The sequence below is a fragment of the Theropithecus gelada genome, chromosome 10 (assembly GCF_003255815.1).
Source record: "Theropithecus gelada isolate Dixy chromosome 10, Tgel_1.0, whole genome shotgun sequence".
Classification (NCBI taxonomy): domain Eukaryota; kingdom Metazoa; phylum Chordata; class Mammalia; order Primates; family Cercopithecidae; genus Theropithecus; species Theropithecus gelada.
Window position 1 is genome coordinate 11,044,864 of NC_037678.1, and position 21,294 is coordinate 11,066,157.

Here is a 21,294-nt window from a genome sequence, read left to right on the forward strand (position 1 = left end):
TCATCAGGCATCGTGGCTTACACCTAGCAGGGCGAGCAGATCCCACTCTGGGCACCCATCTTCAGTCCTGGACTGCCCTCCTCCCCAGATCTCACAAAGAATGTTATGACCAGTTTGGGATGGGTGGGTGGCGCCTCACTCGGCTAATTTGCCAGAAAAGGAATTCACACAAGTACTTTCCCTACAAAATAATTTATTCCAACACACAGCAACAGCAGAGACTCTATGTACAAGCACACTGACGCTCCTGACTACCCTCAACTAGGGGACCCTTTTCTTCCCCCTTGCCTTGCGGACCTCTTCTATCAAATCTTTCAGGTACTGGATCTCCTTGGCCAGGGAATCCGCCCTCTCTTTTAAAGCCTCATTCTTCTTTTCCAGCTCTTTGCACTCGCCAGTGAGGGCCTCCTGCTCCGCCCTCTTCTTCTGGCGGTACCTAGTGGCTGCTGTCTTGTTTTGCTCCATTTTTTTCAGCTTCTTATCCAGTTTCTCACCCTTTACTTTTGCTTCTACCATCTTCTCTCCAGGAGGGTCGTAAGGTTTGGGGCGGGCAGAGCCACAGAGAACACCTGGAGATGGGAGGCTCCTATTTGGAGAGCCCCTGGTGGACGGGCTATGCTGAGGAGAGCCCAGATAGGACTCCGGGCTCATACAGATGCCACTATCATTATCTGAGGGGGTGTCCTCCTCCTTTATGCACGGAGGGATCATGGCAACATAAGCAGTGGCATCTGGCTTCCTATCTCCTTCAGTGATATCCACTTCACTGCCCAGCTCTAAACTAAAGGAATGATCTGGAGTGGAGGACAGGACCCCTGGGGAAAGGGGAAGAGGTTGCAAGAAGGTGAAGGGGGCAACCTGGTCGGGTTTTGTTAAACTTTCTGGGAGATGGCCAATTGGGTTCACCGTCTGGGGGGGCTCCTTGTTAGTCTCCTGGACTAGGGGGGCAAAGAGATCACACGTGTCATCCAACGTGGTCAAAAGGTCATCTGGCATGGTTTCCAGGTCATCTATACCCAACAGGGCATCAAAGTCGAACTCCTTCAAATCCATTTTCTCCAACATCCAATCTGTCCCGGAGAAGGCATCCTCTGCAAAAAATTGGAATGACAGGGCCAAGTGAGTCAGATACAAAGATAACAGGCCCCTAACCCTAGATCCCACCCAGACGATGTGGTGGTGGCCCACTCACCCTTGCCGTTGTTGGAGGGACTGACCAACCCATCCACAGCCAGCCATTCGGAGGAGCCCGCCTTAGCCTTGTCGCTGGAGAACCCATGAGGTTTGAAGTGCTTGGCCACCTCCAGGTAGTCATCTAAGAGACCTAGGCTTTCTTCAGCCCCCAAACCCGACTGGTCGAAGGGGGACATCAAGTCCCCCACCAACACCTCGCTGCTCAGGAAGCTCATTTCGGTCATGTTGCGGTGCTTTGCTGGAATCGAGGAATGTGCTTAATTCGAAGATGTCTTTGTCGGTTACAGCAACGCTGCTGCTGAATGCCGTGAAAAGCCTGAATGGGAATCAGAAGCCAATTCCCATTAGAGGTTAGCTGGTCTGAGAATTTCATCTTTCCACTTACGAGGCAGGACTTCTCTAGACCAGCCATCTATAGAGTCGGCAACGGGGCAGTTGCATCCGCCCCTCCCTGCTGCGGCTCAGGTTCCACAAAATGGACGCTCACGGAGACCAGGCGATTCTTCCAGCGGCCACCAAGAGGAAGGCGCTCCGTCCCCGCGTCCAAATACGGCCAGGGCGGCCACGCCCCGCCCACCGCCCGCCCTTGACTCACGCCCGCGCCGCCGCCCTGCCGCCGCCATCTTGGTTCCTGCCACGTTTCGCGGGGGGGAAAGCCGAGACCCCTGGGACCCTTGGGGGACTCGGGGTCCGAGGGCGGCAGGGCCCATGTGGAAGCAGTCCTGGCACCCGAATGCGCCTTCCCGATCCCGGGCACGCGAGCATCTCGGGGACACCCAAGCAAAAACCACGCGTCCCGGGCGCTCGTAAACTCGCTTCCTCCTTGGCGGCACCGCCCCAGCCCCAGGCCGCACCCCACCAACCCAAAACCTGCGCCGGCCCACGGAGCACAGCTGGACGACCCGCCCTGGTACTCACGCCATGGCTTAAGCCGCTGGGGGGGGTGCCGCTGCAGAGCCTGGTGCTGCTGCCGCCGCTGCAAAGGCCAATGCTGCCGCAGGCACTGCTGCCCCTAATACGCCATGGTGGCCGTGGACCCTGCGGGCGGGGAGGAGGGAAGGCGCACACGTGCGAACCAAACTACATTTGTGGGCGGACGAAGTAGAAATGGCCGCAACGGCCGCCCGCCGGCCCTTTATAGACTTCGTCTCTAAGGGGACGCAGCACCGACGCATCCTTCCGCCACGGCCACGTGACCATCTCCTCCCGCCCGCTCGTTTCCCTCCCTTTGACGCCCCAACCGTTTATGCCCAGCGCGTAGCTGTGACGAGAAAAGGTGTTTGTTCTTATGACCTCACGAAACGAGAGAGGTGCACTACTTTACTAGACTTCTATGATCAGAGTCCGTTCTTTCCTTCGCCGCCGGAGCGCGGAGTGATCTCGCAGACACGCCTCACTTCCGGTGTCGGCGCGGTGGGCGGGGAGAGGTCGTTTTCCGGCGGAGAGTTTTTATTGTGAAGGCCGAGGACGCCAGGTTATCGCGCGAGCTGCTGGCGAAGAGCGCGCGTCAAGTTGATTGGCCCAGGCACGGTGAGTCATATATACCTCGAGCTCTTATTGGCTCAGGGCCCCAGGTGGGCGGCTGCTGGGAGAGGGATCACGGAGTCCGCGTGGGAAGGGTCGGGGTCTCGGGTCTCTGCCAGGCCTCAGCGCGGCCAGCCTCCTGGCCAGCTACAATCGCACTGGCTCCTGCCCCCAGGAGACCTTAGCCTAGCGCACCCCATAGTGGCCTCAGGGCCCAGCCCCTGCGGTCGGGTCCCGCCGCCCTCAGTGGAGGTCCGCCACTGGCGGCCCCGCCGCCACTCCCAGCCTGCGCGTCTTTCGGTTGCGGGGGCTGATTTCTGGCCTGCGGAAACCGGGGGGTTACCTGTTCCAAGACTGAGTTTTCCAGAGACGCCATTCATAGCCGACACGGTGTTGCTGCCCCCAGGAGGTTGAAGGGGTCTCGAGAGGGCGCCTCGGGCCTGCCCACCTACACCCAAAGGCCGGCTGAGTCTGCATGGCTCCGCCTAAACTCTGGAAAGGAGCCGGGAAAACGCGCCGTCCTGTCGCCCAACCTGGGTTTTTACAATTCTCATCCGGCTCAAGTGCGAGGCTGCCACAGAATAGCATCATAGGGGAACTTCTGGTGTCCGAAGATTGCGTTCCCCTAAGAACAGAATTTTCTTCGCTGCCATCTACCTGGGGTAGTTTCGATTCACTCCGGGTTCTGAACTCCCCGGCCTAACCCGCTTTTCAGTGGTCATGCCCATGGCCCTGGGAGGAGAGGCGCTTGGGAACCCACGGCCACTTGCTCGGGGTTGTGCGTTGGGAAGGGGGGGGATAGTCTGTTTTAATACAGGAAACCTCCGCATCGTCCTCAGCCCCCTCCAGTCAGGCCCTGTGAAGGTGGAAACTGAGTTTCCGCCTCCATTTCACCGGGCCACACAAGTATTTCTATGATCGCTGTGATACCAAACAACCAGAGAAGCACTGCTCTAAATAACCACAGGCCATCTGCTGCGCTCATTCAACCTCGCCCACAAGTCCTTTCCAATGGTAAACCGAGGCCCAATGGGATGAAGCTTCTTGCTCAAAGTCGCACAGCTCCCAGTGGAGGGAGTATAGGGTAGGAGTTAGAAGACAGATTTTGGGGAGCTCACCCAAAAGAATCCTGGCTGGGACATTTTGGCTAAGTGACTTATCCTCTTTGAGCCTCGGTTTCCTCATTTGTAAAATGAGACTACTGATGAGTATCCTTGCCCCATGAAGTGAAGTCATACATGTAAAGCACTTAGCATAGCGCCTGGTACATGTAAGCACCCAATAATAGTTGCTATTGCTGCTACCCTTCATAGAACTCAGGTCACCTGACCCTGACCTGTGCCACTCTCCACATCCTCCTGCTGCCTCAGAGGACTCTTAACTATTATTTAATGAGATGAAACCAACAACTTTAAAACTTGTATACAGGTATACACAAGGCATACTGGATGCTGGAATAAAAGTATAGTTTTTCTTTCTCTTTGGGGAATCATGAGTGTTGAGATATACAGAATTGGTGCCAGGAGCAGTGGCTCCAGCCTGTAGTCCCACCTACTCAGGCAGAGGTGGGAGGATTCCTGGAGAGGTGCCAGGAATTCCAAGCTGCAGTGAGCTGTAATCACAACACTGCAACTCTGCCTGGGCAACAGGGCAAGACCCTGTCTTAATAATAATAAATACAGGAGTTGTCTAGCCTTTCCATGCAGAGGCAGTAAGAATCCCTGAGCCATTAGCCATGTCTTCCAAAGGCCGAACTAGGGACCCACAGGACGTGTTCTCCTTTTGCTATAGACAGTACCTCCTGACAGATGATGGTGCAAATGGTTGAGTATTAAAGTAACACTGCCCCAGTTTTGACACTGAAAAGGTCATGAAAGAATGACTCTCATGGCAGCCTGTCCCATCCATTCTTTTATAGAGACCTAGCTCAAACACTTCAAAGGTTACTCTAGCTGAAAATGGAGACCCAGTACCACTCCCACAGGAAGAGGTTCCATGCAACACACACAAGTCAACACTGGTGGAAAGGAGACTTTTATTTTCTTCTTCCTATGCTATGGAAGGACACTGTGTTCCCCAGTTTTATTTCCTCCCGCAAGGAGAAAAAGGATAGCAGCTCTCTGGGTCTCAGGGTTAAGCTGCCTCTACTTATACAGACCTAACCAAGACAGTACAGAAAGACTGGTGACTGATTCCAAATCTACCAGCTAACACATCCACCACCACTGATGGGCAGGCAAGTGACTAGAAGGCAAGCTGTGGGACTTGGCCTCAGGGACCAATAATTAAAGACTACAAGGTGATCCAAATGTAAAGGTAAACACTTAGTGTGCAGCTGACCATGGAACCCACATCTCTGGTATTCTGGCCACTTATAGTAAGTGGCATCTACAAGGGCTGGAGCCTCCCAGCCTAGTGCAGGGGTCAGCTCTATGCTAAGTCTCCTTGGCCTTGAGCTTCAGACAAAAGGGCAGAGTTCTAACAAATCCTCTGACAGCACAAGTTGTCAGCCAAGTCAGAGTCCCAAGGAAGTACCATGGCACAGAGCTCTGCACACTCGCAGTAGTCTGTATTTACAGAATCCCCCCTCGGGGCCTCTCCTGGGTCCTTCCATCCTGAAGCTGATTCCCCTTCAAGACTATCTGCACTCTCACCTTGAGTGGAGTGCAGGGAGCACCGTCAGCGAATGTGGAATATGGACAGGTGCGCCTCCACCGGCCGGGACCCAGGAGACCGTGGGCCTCTGCAATGCTTTCTTTAAACTGGAGCTTCAACATTTATTTAAATAAAACTTTAAAACTCACAACCAAGCATGTAAAGAAAAATACTGTCATCTTGAACTCATTTTTTAGGAAGGGCAACAGAAGAGAACCAAAATAAACTCTGGAATTTATTAGGTTTAAGATAATGAGTGCATTTTTTAAGTGTTAGGCGAAGTATAAAGTTTGCTAACCTTGATGGCACACACACAAAAATCTCTAGATGGAGAAGTAGATGCTGCTATTACTTCAGGCAAAAGTAAGAGTTACTGAACAGGAAGGCAGAGTAGCGGGGAAAATTACTCATCTTTTCCCAAAGATTTAAAAAAGGGGGCAGGTGCAGAATGTCTTCTTCTATCTAAAAATCTCAAAGCGAGTGCCTATGTTCCACATTTTATGAAGAGGAAGATGGCAGCAAAAAGAATGGCTTGCCCAGTCATGGTCAGCAAACCCACCAGGACCAACGCTGAGAGTTCACACTGCTTCTAGTTCTGAGGACTTCTTAAGAGGTTCTTGCTTGTAAAATGACAAAGTTATGGTTTTGTCAAACAGTTAAAAGAGATGGTCTTTAAGAAGAATGATAAACTCATTTGCCTTCCTCAAGTGACAATTACACTAAAATAACTTGGAACTCTTAAAATCTTATCTTTTTTAAGCTCTCCTTCCAATTTTTATTTTTTAAAATTTTTTGAAACAGGGTCTCACTCTGTCACCCAGGCTGGAGTGCAGTGGTGTGATCTCAGCTCACTGTAACCTCCACTCTCCAGGTTTAAGTGATTCTCCTGCCTCAGCCTCCTGAGTACCTGGGATTACAGGCACCTGCTACCACGCCCAGCTTATTTTTATCTTTTTGGTAGAGATGGGGTTTCACCATGTCGGCCAGGCTGGTCTCAAACTCCTGACCTCAAGTGATCCACCCGCCTTAGCCTCCCAGTGCTGGGATTACAAGCGTGAGTCACTGTGCCCAGCCTCCTTCCAATGTTTTATGTGAAATTTGGTCAGAGATGCAAGGTTGGAAAAACTTAAAATTTTTTAATACTCATGGCAGGGAAACCAAATCCTTTATCTCAATGAAGAATAATCTATACTTTTGCAACACTCTATCAATCCTCTCCTCTCCCTTCCCTGTAATGGAAACCCAATGGGTACACTGGAACCCTCACTGTTAGGCTCTACTCCATACCTTCTAGATTCATCCAGGATGGTACTCAGGTATACAGATTTTTTTTTTTTTTTTTTAACTCTCATTCGAGTCTTACCAACAGACAGGTAGATAAGCTCTCTCACGATTCTCAGCTTTATCGTTTTTTGTTCCCTCTTAATACTTTTATGCAAATGAAATTGAAACCACCATAAGAAATCCTTGTTAAGGGGAAAAGAGCCCTCTAAATATAGTCAAGGTTAAGCCTAGTTGTCAACTTCCTAATCTGTGACAAAACAGGGGCAGGAATCTCTACCCTAAATTGCTGCTGAGGTATCAATGCTAAAGAGTTATTTCCTGTTACTATCATTGGAAAGGAATGAGACAGCTGCAGAGAGCTTCACCAGAACCTCACTGATGGAGAGGTAGTCATCGAAAAAATAAGACAACTTGACGGGAGGAAAACAAAATACTGAATAGGCAGATGAGAAACAGAATTATCATCAGAGTCTTGCCACAAACAGGGAAAAACACAAACCAAGACGACACACGGACGTGGTGGATTAAACATTCCTCCTCACCTTCAGCATACATTTACATTGCAATAAATACTGCAATCTCAGCAGCAGGAAACAATGAGGAACGTAAGAAATGCCCATCTCCTCCCCTCTGCCTTATCTGTGTGCTCTCTTCCTTGGTAGCACCAATCTCCCCAGGTGCTGGGTGAGAACAGGACAGGGGAAAGAGGTCTGTGCATGCTCACTTGCCCTCTGGCCGTACCCCGAGCGCTCAGCAAACAGCCCTCTCACGTTCCTATGGCAGACACTGGAGGATGAAGGGCTGGCTGTTGGGTCTGTTCTTGCCTAAGGCCACATCCTAGAAAAGCAGGGCCTGTCTGGGGAGAAAACATGGCCACCAAACCCCAACTAGTGACCGGATTTTCCAACTGACATTCAGTTACCTGTCTACCTCCCTCATCCTCAACTGATGGCTAAGGCTGCATTCCTTCAAGGCCTTGTCCTGATTGGCAATAAAATAAGGAAAAGGGGTGAAAACCAGCATTCATGATGAGGTGGTGTCCTGGCAGCCCCCATCCTTGTCTGTCTGACCCCTGCAGCCACAGATGAGGAGCAGACACTGGGCACACAAACCCTCCACTAGGCCCTTAACCAGCTCTGGTTCCCTACTCTGCACTTCTGCTGATAGCCACCCAGAAATTCAATCTGCAAATAACTTAGAATCCAGCTTGTCCTGTGGGGATCACTAACAGTGTTTCCGTGAGAGACGTTCTCAGCATTTAGGAATGGGTCAGGAGATGGCGGGGAGGGCAGACTTTACTCCAGGAACCGGGGTCAAGGCCAGCTCTCCTACCAGCCTCACTCCCAGAAACCCTAAATACTGTCCCAGCACTCACTCTGTAGAGTTCAGCTTTGAAACATGCTATCACAGCTCTTCAGTCGCATTCAACTAAAAGGCAACATCTTAATTAGGCAGATATGCTCCAGGGACAAGAGCAAAACAGAAGGCATGAACAAGAAAGGAAAAAATAGAAAAGACACTGAATAGGAACAGGCAAACAGGCAAGGCAGACCAGAGGCCGCAAACATGGGCTGAAATGCAAAACAAGTGGTCCATCAGCTCAGGCCAGCACACCACCTTCTCAATTCATTCCAGAAAAATTAGCCTGGAGCCAGGGGGAGCAGGGAGCACAGTGATTGGTAACAAAAATAGGAAGAGTTGGGTAAGAAAATAGGAGACGGAAGAGATGTCATTCTAATCAGTATGAAGTGACCAGGTTGATGATCAGCAAGACAGCAGGCACCAGGAACCCTGTGAGGCACCAACTACGTAGCCAAGTGTATCTAACGGAGAATCCAGGGCCTGACCACCAACACCCGCTTTGGCCTTCACCTGCCCTACGTCTGCAGCAGCACCTCTGGCTCGGACAATGAGCAGTACAGAGTGTATCCTAATTCGTCTATTTCTTCAGGGGTGAGCTCTGCAAATAAGTTCACCTTGGGGTTTAGAGCACTAGGCAGGATTCCAGCCTCTAAGTAGCTGATAAGTCCCCTCAGGGCCTGCAGGAAACGGTCGGCCAGCATATCTGGAGACCAGTCAGCCTCCTCCTGGGCCAAGAGGAGGATGACATTGGTTAGCTGGCTGGCAGTGAGGTGGCCCAGAGACGGGGTGGACTTGCATATGGCCTTGAGGATCTTGAGGCACAGAGATCGGCAGCCCGAGTCAGCCTGGTCCAGAGCCCGCAGGCGTGCCGTCTCTGCGGGACGCAGGCTCAGCCGCCACAGGTTGTCATACTGGGCTAGCCGGTGTGGTTTGGCCACCAAGACTGTGTCACCGAGGGTCACTGATGGCAGGAAGTCAATGAAGAGATGTTTGTCACGCTCGTACTGTACCTCCAGTGTGAGGGCCTCTGGGGGTGGTGCCGGGCGGATCACATAGTCCAAGAGGGACCCTATGGCTGGCCAATTGATGGAGCCAGCCACCACCTTCTCAAATGTATCTGCGACTGTCTTTGGGGAGAGGTAGCCCCCTACTACACAGCGGTCCCAGTAACTGCTCCCACGAGGAAAGTACTCTGGATTCTCACGACGAACCAGGAAGAAGCCAGGAACATTCATGATGGTGTCTTCACCAGGAATACACGACCACAGGTTCTGCTCCAGCACAAGGGGCACAATCAGCTGGATGTGGTCAGCTGCCACCACCTGTCAGAGCAGAATTTAAAACGTTTGGAGGGTTTACTCTGTTCAAAAGACACGCTTCCTCCAACACGGTTCCCACCATCTTACATTTCCCCAGCAAGAATGGGAACTCTAGGCCAGGCGCGGTGGCTCACGCCTGTAATCCCGGCACTGTGGGAGGCCGAGGCGGCCAGCTCACTTGAGGTCAGGAGTTTAAGACCAGCCTAGCCAACATGGTGAAACCCTGTCTCTACTAAAAATACAAAAAAATTAGCCAGGCATGGTGGCGGGTGCCTGTAGTCCCAGCTACTCGGGAGGCTGAGGCAGGAGAATTGCTTGAATGCAGGAGGCAGAGGTTGCAGTGAGCCAAGATCGTGCCACTGTACTCCAGCTTGGGCGACAGAACAAGACTACATCTCAAAAAAAAAAAAAAAAAGAATTCTTTCATGTCACCATATCAATCTACACAGACTGAGAAAACTAGAAAGGAGAGATGGATACAAGAACATAGAAAGGAGGAAGCCTCTTATAGCTTCTTAAAAGTTGTAAGTAGGACTAAAACATGAGAAAGGATTAAAGACACAAGAATTTTGAAAGAATAACATGCCAGGCGTGGTGGCTCACACCTGTAATCCCAGCATTTTGGGAGACCAAGGTGGGTGGATCACCTGAGGTCAGGAGTTCGAGACCAGCCTGGCCAACATGGCAAAACCCTGTCTCTACTAAAAATACAAAAAAATTAGCTGGGAGTGATGGCACACACCTGTAATCCCAGTTACTCAGAAGGCTGAGGCAGGAGAATCGCTTGAACTCGGGAGGTGGAGCTTGCAGTGAGTCGAGATCACGCCACTGCACCACTCCAGCCTGGGCGACAGAGCGAGACTCCGTCTCAAAAACAAAACAAAACAAAACAAAAAAAGAATAACAAGTATGGCTCTCCAAATGCTGCTGCAGTACACAGGATTCGGAAGCTGTAAGACCTCAGTCTTTCTAGCAAGCCTGGACACTGATCTGTGCCAACAACACTACTGTGCTTAGCACCCAAACCCCACCCACCATGAGAACCACCTTGTTACCTGCAGGTCATCATAGAGGCTGCCACTCAAGTACATGTCCCGAAGCGGCATGTCAGGCAACTTGGCCCGCAGGAAGCTCCGGAGCTCGGCACATATGTCCACAGCAGCTTGCTTGGCCCGAGCCTGCTCTCCAGCAGGGATGGCTGCCCGGTTCCGGTAGTAAGTAAGAAGTTTCTCCTGCAGGGACATGCGGAGTCGTGACTTCTTCAAGTCTACCTGGCCCTTCCTGGCCACTGGCTTGGGCCGGGGCGGGCAGAATGTATCTGCCAAGGCAAGAGAGAGAGGCACGTGAGCTCTGCCCATGCCTGCTCAGTCCACAGCTGCCTCAGCCCCAGAAAGAAGGGCCTGGCATGGAGGGCAAGTGCTGGCACAGTGCCTGGCACAGATGTGCTCAGGAAACATCTGTTGAGTGCAGGAGTGGTACTGAAAGTCCAGAGAGGTCCCAGGAGGGGCAGCAGCCCTTCTCACCTGTGTCAAAGGCAGAGGAGTCTGTGGGAAGGGTCTGCAGGGACCGGCTCAGGCCCGTCTTCATGTCCCTGTTCAGCAGTCGGGGGGAGCCCATCCAGTTTGGTTCTTCCCAGCTCCTTTTCCCTGAATGGCTCAGGCGGGTGGGGCTGGTAGGGGCACTGATCGCCCGATCGTACATCTGAAATAGCAGAGAGGACACAGGACATAAACCTGCCCTCTTTCCCTATTTCCTTCCAATTTACTTCCTCTCCAGAAGCTCTGTCCTAGTAAGGTCAACTACTATCTTTTAGTAATTTTGTTTTTATTCTAGATTATAGAATACTTTGCTCCATGCAGAAAATCTCAGGGAAGACTAAATAAGACATAGATAATCCATATGTCATGACCCTCAAAGAAATCTGTTTGTAATATCTGGTATGTTTCTTTCTAGATGCATGTAATGAGGACCACTCTATACGTACTTTTGAAACCTGTTTTTTTCACTTAACATCATTGCGATCATTTCCTCCTATTACTAGAATGCTTCGACATTTTCTTTCTATAAAATATTACATGTTATGACCATACTACTACATCCCACCCCTAACCCTGGCTGCATGCACTTACCCGCTTAACTGCCAGCGTGGCGATGCCCAGCATGGCCGCTCCACCCACCCCCAGCACCAGCCGGGCATTGGAGAGCACAAAGTCAATGGCCGTGCCAATGCCATTGTCATCCTTCTTGCCTTTGCGCTCACCAGCGCCTGCCATTGCTCATCTGAGAATGAAGACAGAACACGGCCATAAGTACTGGGACCCCAAGAACCTCCCTCCCCCAACAAGCCAAACCCCAACAAGTATAGGGTACTCTGTGAGTTCCAGCAACCCAAATCCTCTTGCCTCCAGCACTGTATGCTTTAGGGTCTAGAAGGAGCTACAGTGTCCCATGATAGATCAGCATGCAAGGAGAAGGGATGGATCCTGGGTACTGTAGGAAAACCTTCCCCAAGCTAGTGAGATTAAGAAAGCATTAAGCTCAGTGTCAATCCTTTTTTATATTACAATGAAGTACCCCACATGCAAAACAACCCTCTCTCTACCCCTTCCCAATGTGATAACGCAGGTCTCTCTACCCCTTCACAGGGGTGATAACGCAGGTCTCTCTACCCCTTCCCAATGTGATAACGCAGGTCTCTCTACCCCTTCCCAATGTGATAACGCAGGTCTCTCTACCCCTTCCCAATGTGATAACGCAGGTCTCTCTACCCCTTCCCAATGTGATAACGCAGGTCCCCATCTCTTAAAAATAAAAACAAAAAACAAAATGGGCCGGGCACGGTGGCTCACACCTGTAATCCCAGCACTTTGGGAGGCCGAAGTGAGCGGATCACCTGAGGTCAGCAGTTCAAGACAAGCCTAGTCAACATGGAGAAACCCCGTCACTACTAAAAATACAAAATTAGCCGGATGTGATGGCACACTCCTGTAATCACAGCTTCTCAGGAGGCTGAGGCAGGAGAATCCCTTGAACCTGGAAGGCGGAGTTGCAGTGAACCAAGATCACACTATTGCACTCTAGCCTGGGCAACAAGAGCGAAACTCCACCTCAAAAACAAAAACAAAATGACACAGTCATCTCCAGAACTCAGGACTCCCCACTCCTTGTATGATGCTTTTTCTACTGTACCATGCTCACCCTTACCCAAATCAAATCGGCCCTTATTCTATCTACTTTCTGCAAACCAAACACAAAACAACATGTACCAAACACCCTGCACATGGAACTGGAACTACACATCCATATGTGAGAAAGGTCCCTCCATGGACCCTCCTACTTGACAAATGCTTTGTTTCTTGAGAAAAGTGGGCAGCGGGGACTATAAAAGCTTAGGTGAGACTGGTATCCTGGGAGATAAAAACACAAAGGACACTGCAGACTTGACTGCTAACTGGAAAACAAAACACCCATCTGCTCGATTACACTTGGAAGAGGAACTAAAAATGTGGTCACCTGAAAGGAGTACTTGGGCACCACAGCGAAGAGGCTGGCCTCCAGTGCAGTGCTCAGGCCAGTGCTGCTCCCGGCTAGAGGGGAGTCTTCCTGACTGCGGCTGCAGCAGCAGTCCCCAGATAAGCCCATTCCCGTGGAGTTAGAACCCTGGGCCTGAGCCGGGTAAAGGATGACAGCGTGGTTCAGATTGGAATACCTGCCACTCTCCTCTATAATATCCCGTGTCCTTCACACCAGGAATGACATAAGGGAAACCAAAGTCGGATACCATTTAGTGTCCCAGAATGGGAGGACATCAAGAGACAGGATCCGCTGGGCACGGTGGCTCACACCTGTAATCCCAGCACTTTGGGAGGCCAAGGCGGGTGGATCACAAGGTCAGAAGTTCGAGACCAGCCTGGCCAACATAGTGAAACCCCATCTCTACTAAAAATACAAAAAATTAGCCGGGCATGGTGGCCGAGGCAGGAGAATCGCCATTGCACTCCATCCTGGGCAACAGAGCAGGACTCTGTCTCGAGGAAAAAAAAAAAGGATCACTAAGGATTATCTTCCATGTAAAATAACATTCCTTCTAATACCATGTTACAACTGGGTATTGCCAGCTTCCGCATATTATGCTCCTGCCTCTACCTCCCTGAAAAACAAAGAAATATTTCTGACTCTATTATTCCAGCAATTGAGTTAACTAAGAGTCACTGTCAAGCCCAAAAATATTTTTTCCCTAACTAGAGTTCACACCTTGGGGGTACTTTCCTTCTCTCTACCATTTACAGTCAACAGAAGCTTCAGGTTTAGGGACATGAGAGACTATCTGGCCAAACCAAGTACATTCTTACCTCAAATGTACAGAGCAAGGCCAGGGAGAAGAGTTAACGTTTGTATTTACAGGTGGAGTCAGGGAAGAGCACCAGACACCCTCCCTCCAGACAGTGAGACACTGAGACAGAGACGAGCCATACCAAACTTAGCAGAGCAGAGTAACCCAATCAGGAAAAAAGCAGAACATTATACACTTCCCCACACATAACAATGTCTCTTGTTTTAACTCTTTACTGAAATATTTACAATAGGGAGAGCCACTGGACACAAGGGCCCTCTAAATGATCCTTCAGTGTGATGCAGCAAGGCCAGAAGGGCACCTCCTCGCTCCGGGCAGAAGCAGCCTCCCTGGACCATTTTAGTCCTTGGTGCCCTTCTGTTGACTGCAAGGTGGTGCTACAGATGACAAAACAGAGCGTGGGTTTTAGAGTCAGAAATCCTGAGATACGGAACTTGCCTTAAGCCCTGACTTATTACCTGGGTGACCTCAAATGAGTTACTTAACACCTCAGCTACCAAAAGGGGATAATGGTCCCTGCATGGGACCAAATCACAGGGTTGTAGTGAGGAAATACCACCCACTGCAATACTGTATGTGAACGGTATAAACTGTATTGCAGTGGATGGTCTATAAACTGTAAAAGTGCTCCACAAATGAGTTATCATCTAGTCTTTTAAGATTTCCATCCACAGGACAAAGGTCAGCTTCCAGAATTCAGTCAGCAACCCAGACTGTCCTCTGAGTGATATTTCACCTTTTGAGACTGCTCTAAAACGGCCTTTAAAATTCGCAGTGATACCGTCTTGAGTATCACTATTTTTTAGATCAAAACTATTTTTTCTTTCTTTCTTTTTTTTTTTTTTGAGACTGAGTATCGCTCTGTCACCCAGGCTGGAGTGTAGTGGGGCGATCCCGGCTCACTGCAACCTCCGCCTCCTGGGTTCAAGCAGTTCTCCTGCTTCAGCCTCCCTAGTAGCTGGGATTACAGGCATGTGCCACCACACCCTGCTAATTTTTTGTATTTTTAGTAGAGCGGGGGTTTCACCATGTTAGCCAGGCTGGTCTCGAACTCCTGACCTCAGGTGATCCACCTACCTCAGCCTCCCAAAGTGTTGGGATTACAGGCGTGAGCCACCAGCTAAGATCAAAACTATTAAGTTGGGCCAGCTTGTTAAAGCCTTTTCCGCCGGACGCAGTGCCTCACACCTGTAATCCCAACACTTTGGAAGGCCAAGGTGGGCGGATCATGAGGTCAGGAGATCGAGACCATCCTGGCTAACAGGTGAAACCCTGTCTCTACTAAAAATACAAAACATTAGCTGGATGTGGTGGTGGGCGCTTGTAGTCCCAGCTACTCGGGAGGCTGAGGCAGGAGAATCACTTGAACCTGCGAGGCGGAGGTTGCAGTGAGCCAAGACTGCACTGCACCCACTGTACTACAGCCTGGGCGACAGAGCAAGACTCTGTTTCAAACAAAAAAAAAAAAAAAAGGCTTTTCCTGCTGTAGTGCAATATACACCCCCCACCCACCATCCAAGGACCAACTGACATCACAGACCTGGTGACCTGGAATAGAAGAGAGCGTCCACAAGCTCAACAGACAGGCATGGACCTTACTTGAAGAGTTAATTCAACTTGTTCCAGTTTAAACTGCTTCTCCACGACACATTCTCCGCTTGGGTTCTGCTACATAACCTTACAGCCTACTAGCAGGTAAGAACTGCACCTCCAATCAGGACTGTCATGAAGGAACTCCATTGTTTAATGGGTATAGAGTTTCAGATGTGCCAGATGAAAAAAGTTCTGGGGCTCTGTTACACAACAATGTGAACATACTTACTGCTCCTGAACTGTATACTTTAAAATGGTTAAGATGGTTAAAATAAAAAACAAAAAAGGAACACAGACCTGGTGGGCAGAACTAGGGATAGAGAATTTGAGCTCTGCCAACATTGCAGGCAAGTTATTTAACCTGTCTCCCTAGATACAAAAATGGGAACAGAAATGCTCATTACCCTAATAAAGTAAGGATGATGAATAATGGAGGCCTTGTGGCTTCCTAGGATGACAGCACAGAATTGTTAAAGTTCCAACTTATTTTAATTGAAAAAGCCATAGGCCTTTTTATAAACCTATCTTGCTTGAGTACGTACGAGACTAGGTAACATATATTGAGTGTGCATTATGTGCTGGGAATTTTACACTTATTATTAATTCCCTCAATCCTCACAACAACAATCCCATGAGATCAGTAATATTATTCCAAATTTACAGGATTTAGAAACTGAGTAGTTTCTGTAACCGACCCAAGGTCACTGTGTCAGTAAATTACATGGCCAAGATTTGAACCCTGAGCTCAAGCTGGTGGGGAGAACTAATCTACAGGGGTCCTAGGTACTTGCTCCCCACCTTGTTCCCATCTCCACTCCATTAACCCCCGACCATACGCTTCTGGGGGACACCTGGGCTCATTCACTGCTGCATCCCCAGGGTGTGCAGTGTTTGATGCATACTAAGTATCTCCTGTGGGAATGAAGTATTAACCCTACAGCGTTTTGTTTCTTGGTTTTTTTGAGGGGGTGGTGATAGCAGCGTGTAGCCCAACTCACAGCCAAAATATATTAGGAACACAAAGATTTCAAGGAACGCCCTAATGCCCTCCCAGATCTGCTAGCCAACCCTCCCTGTGCAGACAGGCTCCCATGGGCATCACCCCACCCCGGCCCTGTACTGCCAAAGGCTGGTGTGCCAATCCTAAGTGGCTGAGAAGAACCAAAAGCCATTATGTAAGGCTCCTCCTCCAGCTTTCCCTCCTCCAGTTAAAAGCAGCACCCTCCACCCAGCTGGCAGGCCTTACACCCAGTTACCCAGTTACTCTTCATCTTTCTCTCTCCTCCTCCTGCCTCAGTCAACTGATCACCAAGTCCCACTGCTGTACACACTGTGTTTATATGCGGCCACCCCCACCCCTCGGTCCCTCAATCTCATCCGGCTACATCCACTACCTCTAGTATCTCTCATCAATTTATTCTTCACACTGCCACTGGTACGCTCCCTCTACGATACAAATGTGGCTATGTCATTCCTCTGCTTACAGAGCTGTGATGGTCCCCGCATAATAAGATATACATTACCATCTCAACTTGGAGTCAATGTCCTTCCAGATCTGGCCCAGCCTCAACTCTGGCTATCTGCCTTACAGAGGTACCATTCTGGCCACACCAGACTTAAGTTTCCAGACTACAAAGTGCAGTTTCTGGACAGGCAGAGCTGTTTGCCCCTATAATCCCAATGCTCTGGGAGGCAAGGATGGGAGGATCGCTTGAGGCTAAGAGTTTGAGAGCAGCCTGGGCAACATAGCAAGACTATCTCTACAAAAAAAATAAAAATAAAAAATTAGCTGGGCACATTGGTACATGCCTGGCGTCCCAGCTACTCAGGAGGCTGAAAAGGGAAGACTGCTTGAGGCCAGGCATTCAAGGTTCCCGAGAGCTATGATCTTGCCACCGTACTGCAGCTGGGGTGAGAGTGAGACCTTGTCTCTTTAAAAAAAAAAAATTGCAGTTCCCACTTCCCTGCCCCGCTGCTGATAAGCCTCCATTTCTCATTTGAGGCAGACCTCAAATGTCCTTTTTTTTCTTTTTTCCAAGATGGAGTCTTGCTCAGTTGCCCAGGCTGGAGTGCGGTGGCGCGATCTGGGTTCACTGCAAGCTCCGCCTCCCGGGTTCACGCCATTCTCCTGCCTCAGCCTCCCGAGTAGCTGGGACTACAGGTGCCCACCACTACGCCCCGCTAATTTTTTTTTTGTATTTTTAGTAGAGACGGGGTTTCACCATGTTAGCCAGGATGGTCTCCATCTCCTGACCTCATGATCCGCCCGTCTCGGCCTCCCAAAATGCTGGGATTACAGGCGTGAGCCACCACGCCCGGCCTTTTTTTTTTCTCTCCCAGAGATAGGGTCCCATTCTGTCACCCAGCCTGGAGTGCAGTGATGCAATCATAGTTCAATGCAGCCTCAACCTCCTGGGCTCAAGCCATCCTCCTGCCTCAGCCTCCTGCAGAGCTGGGACTATAGATGCACACCAGCGCACTGGCTCTCCACTGATTTCTAATGACTAAAAGGACGACTTTCATCCTTTTCTTGGTCCCTTGCAACAAAAAATAACGAAACCTACAGGAATAAGGGCCTACATACCTGAGGCTTCTTAATGCATCTGTAAGGTGGGGATGGGAGAGAGCAGGAGTGTCTACAGAAGGCACCTGTGTCCTCTTTCCCTTGGAGGATCCTAAATGATCCTCCCCAATTTGCCGTTGAGAAAGACCAGGCCCTTCTCCAGCTGCCTCTCCCGGGCCTCAGGGTCCTCTAGCTTCTGATGTTTTCGGAATTCACGGCGGATGGAGGCAAAGTAGAAGTCTCGATCAGTGTAGCGAAGCTGTCGGCCCTGGCGCAACAGAGCCCGATAGAGACTCAGCACCGCCGCTCGGCTCCACCGGGCCATGGGGGACTGGCAGGGGCTGGGTGTCACACTATAAACAGAAGGAAAGACATACAAGCCTAGTATCAGAATTAATAACAAAAGGACCTGTAGAGACTATAAGACGTTTTTAATCCAAGTTCCAGAGACCCCCTAGATCACCTTATGACTTAATGGCAAGACTAGGACTAGAGACCCCAGCCTCTGGATGCCCATTCTGGAAACATACAGGTTGTGGTTCACCAGGGTTCAAATCCTGGCCCTGCCACTTACGTGCCATATGATTTTGGGCAAAAGACTCAACCCCCACTGAGCACCAGCGTCCTCACTTACAAAATGGAGATTAGGATATTATGGCAATAGTACCTACCACATAGGGTTATATTTTGAGAACTGTGCATGTAAAGAACGGTAATACAACTTCACCACAGGGGGTGATCTAGGAGGGCTGAAGACAAGCACTCAGCCATACTTAAATCCTGGCACCAGCACTTGCGAGCTGCACTACCGTGGGCAAGTCTCCTAACCTCTCTGTGCCTGTCTCAGTTCCTCATCTATAAAGTGAGGATAAAAATTGTATTTTGCCCATATGGTTGGCATAAGCACTAAATGAATTTAATGTATGTGAACATGTTTAGAACAGCACTTGGCACACACTAAGCACTCTATCAACAGCAGCTGTTATTAGTACCACCTAGCCAGGTTTGTAGATGCTCAATAAACAATTACATTTAAGTATAAACTGCCACTGCCTTCCTTCAGTAACAATAAAGCCTTACACAAGCGTATCTGTAAAGTGCTTTGTTGCCCATTGTCACATTTACACTAACAATCTAGGAGGTGGTCAGGGTTCTTAGTAACAGTAAATGCTTATTGCACTATATTGCACTATACACAATGTGCAATGTTTGAAGCATGTCTCACGTAACAACTCATTCTGTCAGCTACCCTAGGGTCAACATTACCCCATTTTAAGTGGAGGAAACAATCTCCCAGAGGGAAGTAACTTGCCCGCGGGCCCACAACTGTCAAGGGGAGGGCTGCACTCCTGACCCCAACTCTGCCTGCCTCTGGAATGAGTTACCCTTTGCTGGAGCCGGACCATGTGTACAGCACTTCTGAGTGCTCCGCGAACTTTCCTAGCACAGCGCTTGGCACATACAAGGCGCTCAAAATTATGTTTAACGAAGGAGAGAATTTCACAACGTCCCTATGTGGAAAAAATGATCACCTCCGTTTCAGAAATAAAGAAATGACACTGAGTGGGGGAAGTATTTGGCTGGAAAAAAAGATTGGACTTTGGGCCCAAAGTCCGCTAGCCCTTAGCCTCCGGCCTTGCTAACTTCCTGCGCAAGCCTGAGCGAGCCACCATCCCTGTCCATTTTTCCTCAACTGTTTAAGAGCTCCCTCGGCCTTCCGATGTAGAAAATCAACAGAAGCGTTTGATGAGGCAAAAGGCGACTGTCACGGCGAGGGCTGTAACTACAAGGTCGCTGGGAGAGTGGGCGGTTGAGCCCCAGACAGTCTGCATTTCCCCAACCCTGGGGGCCGGGCCGGGGTGCGGAGGCCCAGAGGCCAGGGCAGGCCTGCTCCGGGACCCGGGAAGTCTCCGAGGTTGGGGCTGGGCGGGGCCGCCAAGGGGCCTCCCAGGGGAAAGCCCAGGGCGGCATGGGGCGAGACCACCGGCTGCAGGCCGGTATCCTGGGTCCGGGCCGCATGCGAGGCGCCGGCAGCAGCCTGAGAGGAGGCGCCGCAACCTCCCGGCCACCCAGCAGCCGCCGGTCCTCATTCCTCCCCTCACTCACCCGTAGGCCGCGCGCGCTACCACTCCGCAGGACTCGCCTCCGGCCGGGTACCTCTCCCCGGGTCACCCATCAACATGGCCCCTTCACTTCCGGGACACGACCTTGCGCACTGAGCTACGAAGGGGCTGAAGGGAGCACGAGGGCGGGCGGAGGCGGAGGGACTTCCGGTCTCCTCCAAGCTCTCTCTTGGGCCCCGCCCCCTGCGCATGATTCCGCCCCCCAATCCTGAGCCCCGCCTCCGTGTGTGACCTCACCAAGGGACGGGCCTGCAGAGGCCACTCGCGCCCTGCCCCTAGAGGATTCCGTTGTCCGGGTCCGGCTGTGGGTACTGGGGTGGTCCCGATGCTGGCAGAAGGTTAGAGGGCAGGAGGTACCCTCGCTGTCCAACGAGGCTGCCGCACCCGCTAGGCCCCTCACCTGCTGGCAGCCCCTTAGCTTGTCCGGGGTGCCTGGCCAGCCTCCTGTACCGTCTGCTGATCTCTGGCTGGGGTCCTGGGATACCTGAGGGAATTCTAACACTAATATTCAGAGCTCCTCCAAACCTATTTTCTCACATCGACTTCTTTTCGACTTCTTTCCTCCATGCTGTTCCTACTCCCCAGGCCTCGTGGCTTCTAGCAAACTCCTACCCTTCCTTCAAAGTGTACCTCAAATGTCCCCCTTCACTGGGAAATCTCTCCCAGCCCGTTCCTCGCTCCCTCTAATACACTCATGTGTCTTCTTTAGGCCCCACGGAAATGTCTGCACATCTTAAGGCTCATAATCTGTTCAACAACAAAACGTATTTATTGGCGCCTACCATTTGCCAGGCACTGTAATTTATCCATTTGCTTCTCTGTCTCTCACTAGATTTGAGGACCCGGGTGGTTTCTCTGTGGAAGTCCCCTCTCCCAAGTGCCTCCCTCCATACCTGGCTCAGCCAAGCCCAAGGCCTGGGGCTTTGGAGTCCGGGGCCACAGGGGCCACTGCTAGCTCCTAGTTCCAGTTCCACCACTTAGGGACAGCTGCCCTCTGCCAAGTTTCCTAACCTCTCCCAGCCTTGGGGCTGTGGTGAGGATTAAAAGGTAATATCTACCAGGAGAGGGGTGGGCAATTACAGAATAGTCAGGCTATCAAAAGGACAAGAATCAGGAGAAGTACATGGCAGGGAAGAGCATTTCAGGCCTGCCCCCAGGTATGCCCTTAAGCTCAATGTGTTCTAGGAGCAGCAGGACGAAGGCCAGTGCTTTCGCAGCCAGGTGAGCGGGAGCTGGGAAAGAGGCCCTTATCAGAACTGGGAGGGATATGGTGGGTGCAAAGGACCCACAGCAGGGTTCGGAGCCAAGAAGTGCTGGGATCTG

General features: G+C 50.8%; 3 protein-coding genes across 11 annotated transcripts; 1 reads left to right on the plus strand and 2 right to left on the minus strand.

Moving 5' to 3' along the window:
* Positions 1-173: 173 nt before the first annotated feature.
* Positions 174-2,304, minus strand: ATF4 (activating transcription factor 4). Of its 8 annotated transcripts, none has more exons than XM_025398500.1 (3): positions 2,113-2,304; positions 1,193-1,606; positions 174-1,091 (listed from the first exon to the last, which is right to left on the minus strand). In XM_025398500.1, the coding sequence occupies exons 2-3, from the start codon at positions 1,416-1,418 to the stop codon at positions 262-264; spliced, it is 1,056 nt and encodes a 351-aa protein (XP_025254285.1). In that variant the 5' UTR covers positions 1,419-1,606; positions 2,113-2,304; the 3' UTR covers positions 174-261. The 8 variants fall into 8 exon arrangements, with proteins under 8 accessions (XP_025254285.1, XP_025254283.1, XP_025254286.1 ...); XM_025398498.1 differs by having other exon boundaries at positions 1,193-1,510; positions 2,113-2,303; XM_025398501.1 differs by having other exon boundaries at positions 1,193-1,510; positions 2,109-2,303.
* LOC112632667 (mediator of RNA polymerase II transcription subunit 25-like) lies at positions 1,614-4,197 on the plus strand. The gene has a single exon (XM_025398507.1). The coding sequence runs from the start codon at positions 1,670-1,672 to the stop codon at positions 2,297-2,299; it is 630 nt and encodes a 209-aa protein (XP_025254292.1). The 5' UTR covers positions 1,614-1,669; the 3' UTR covers positions 2,300-4,197.
* A 538-nt stretch (positions 4,198-4,735) lies between these two features.
* On the minus strand, positions 4,736-20,200 carry MIEF1 (mitochondrial elongation factor 1). 2 transcript variants are annotated; one of them, XM_025398497.1, is made up of 7 exons: positions 19,955-20,200; positions 17,870-18,201; positions 11,468-11,618; positions 10,862-11,039; positions 10,394-10,656; positions 8,634-9,341; positions 4,736-7,638 (listed from the first exon to the last, which is right to left on the minus strand). In XM_025398497.1, exons 3-7 carry the CDS (start codon positions 11,609-11,611, stop codon positions 7,576-7,578), a joined length of 1,356 nt encoding a protein of 451 aa, XP_025254282.1. In that variant the 5' UTR covers positions 11,612-11,618; positions 17,870-18,201; positions 19,955-20,200; the 3' UTR covers positions 4,736-7,575. The 2 variants fall into 2 exon arrangements, with proteins under 2 accessions (XP_025254282.1, XP_025254281.1); XM_025398496.1 differs by having other exon boundaries at positions 4,736-9,341.
* Positions 20,201-21,294: the final 1,094 nt, after the last annotated feature.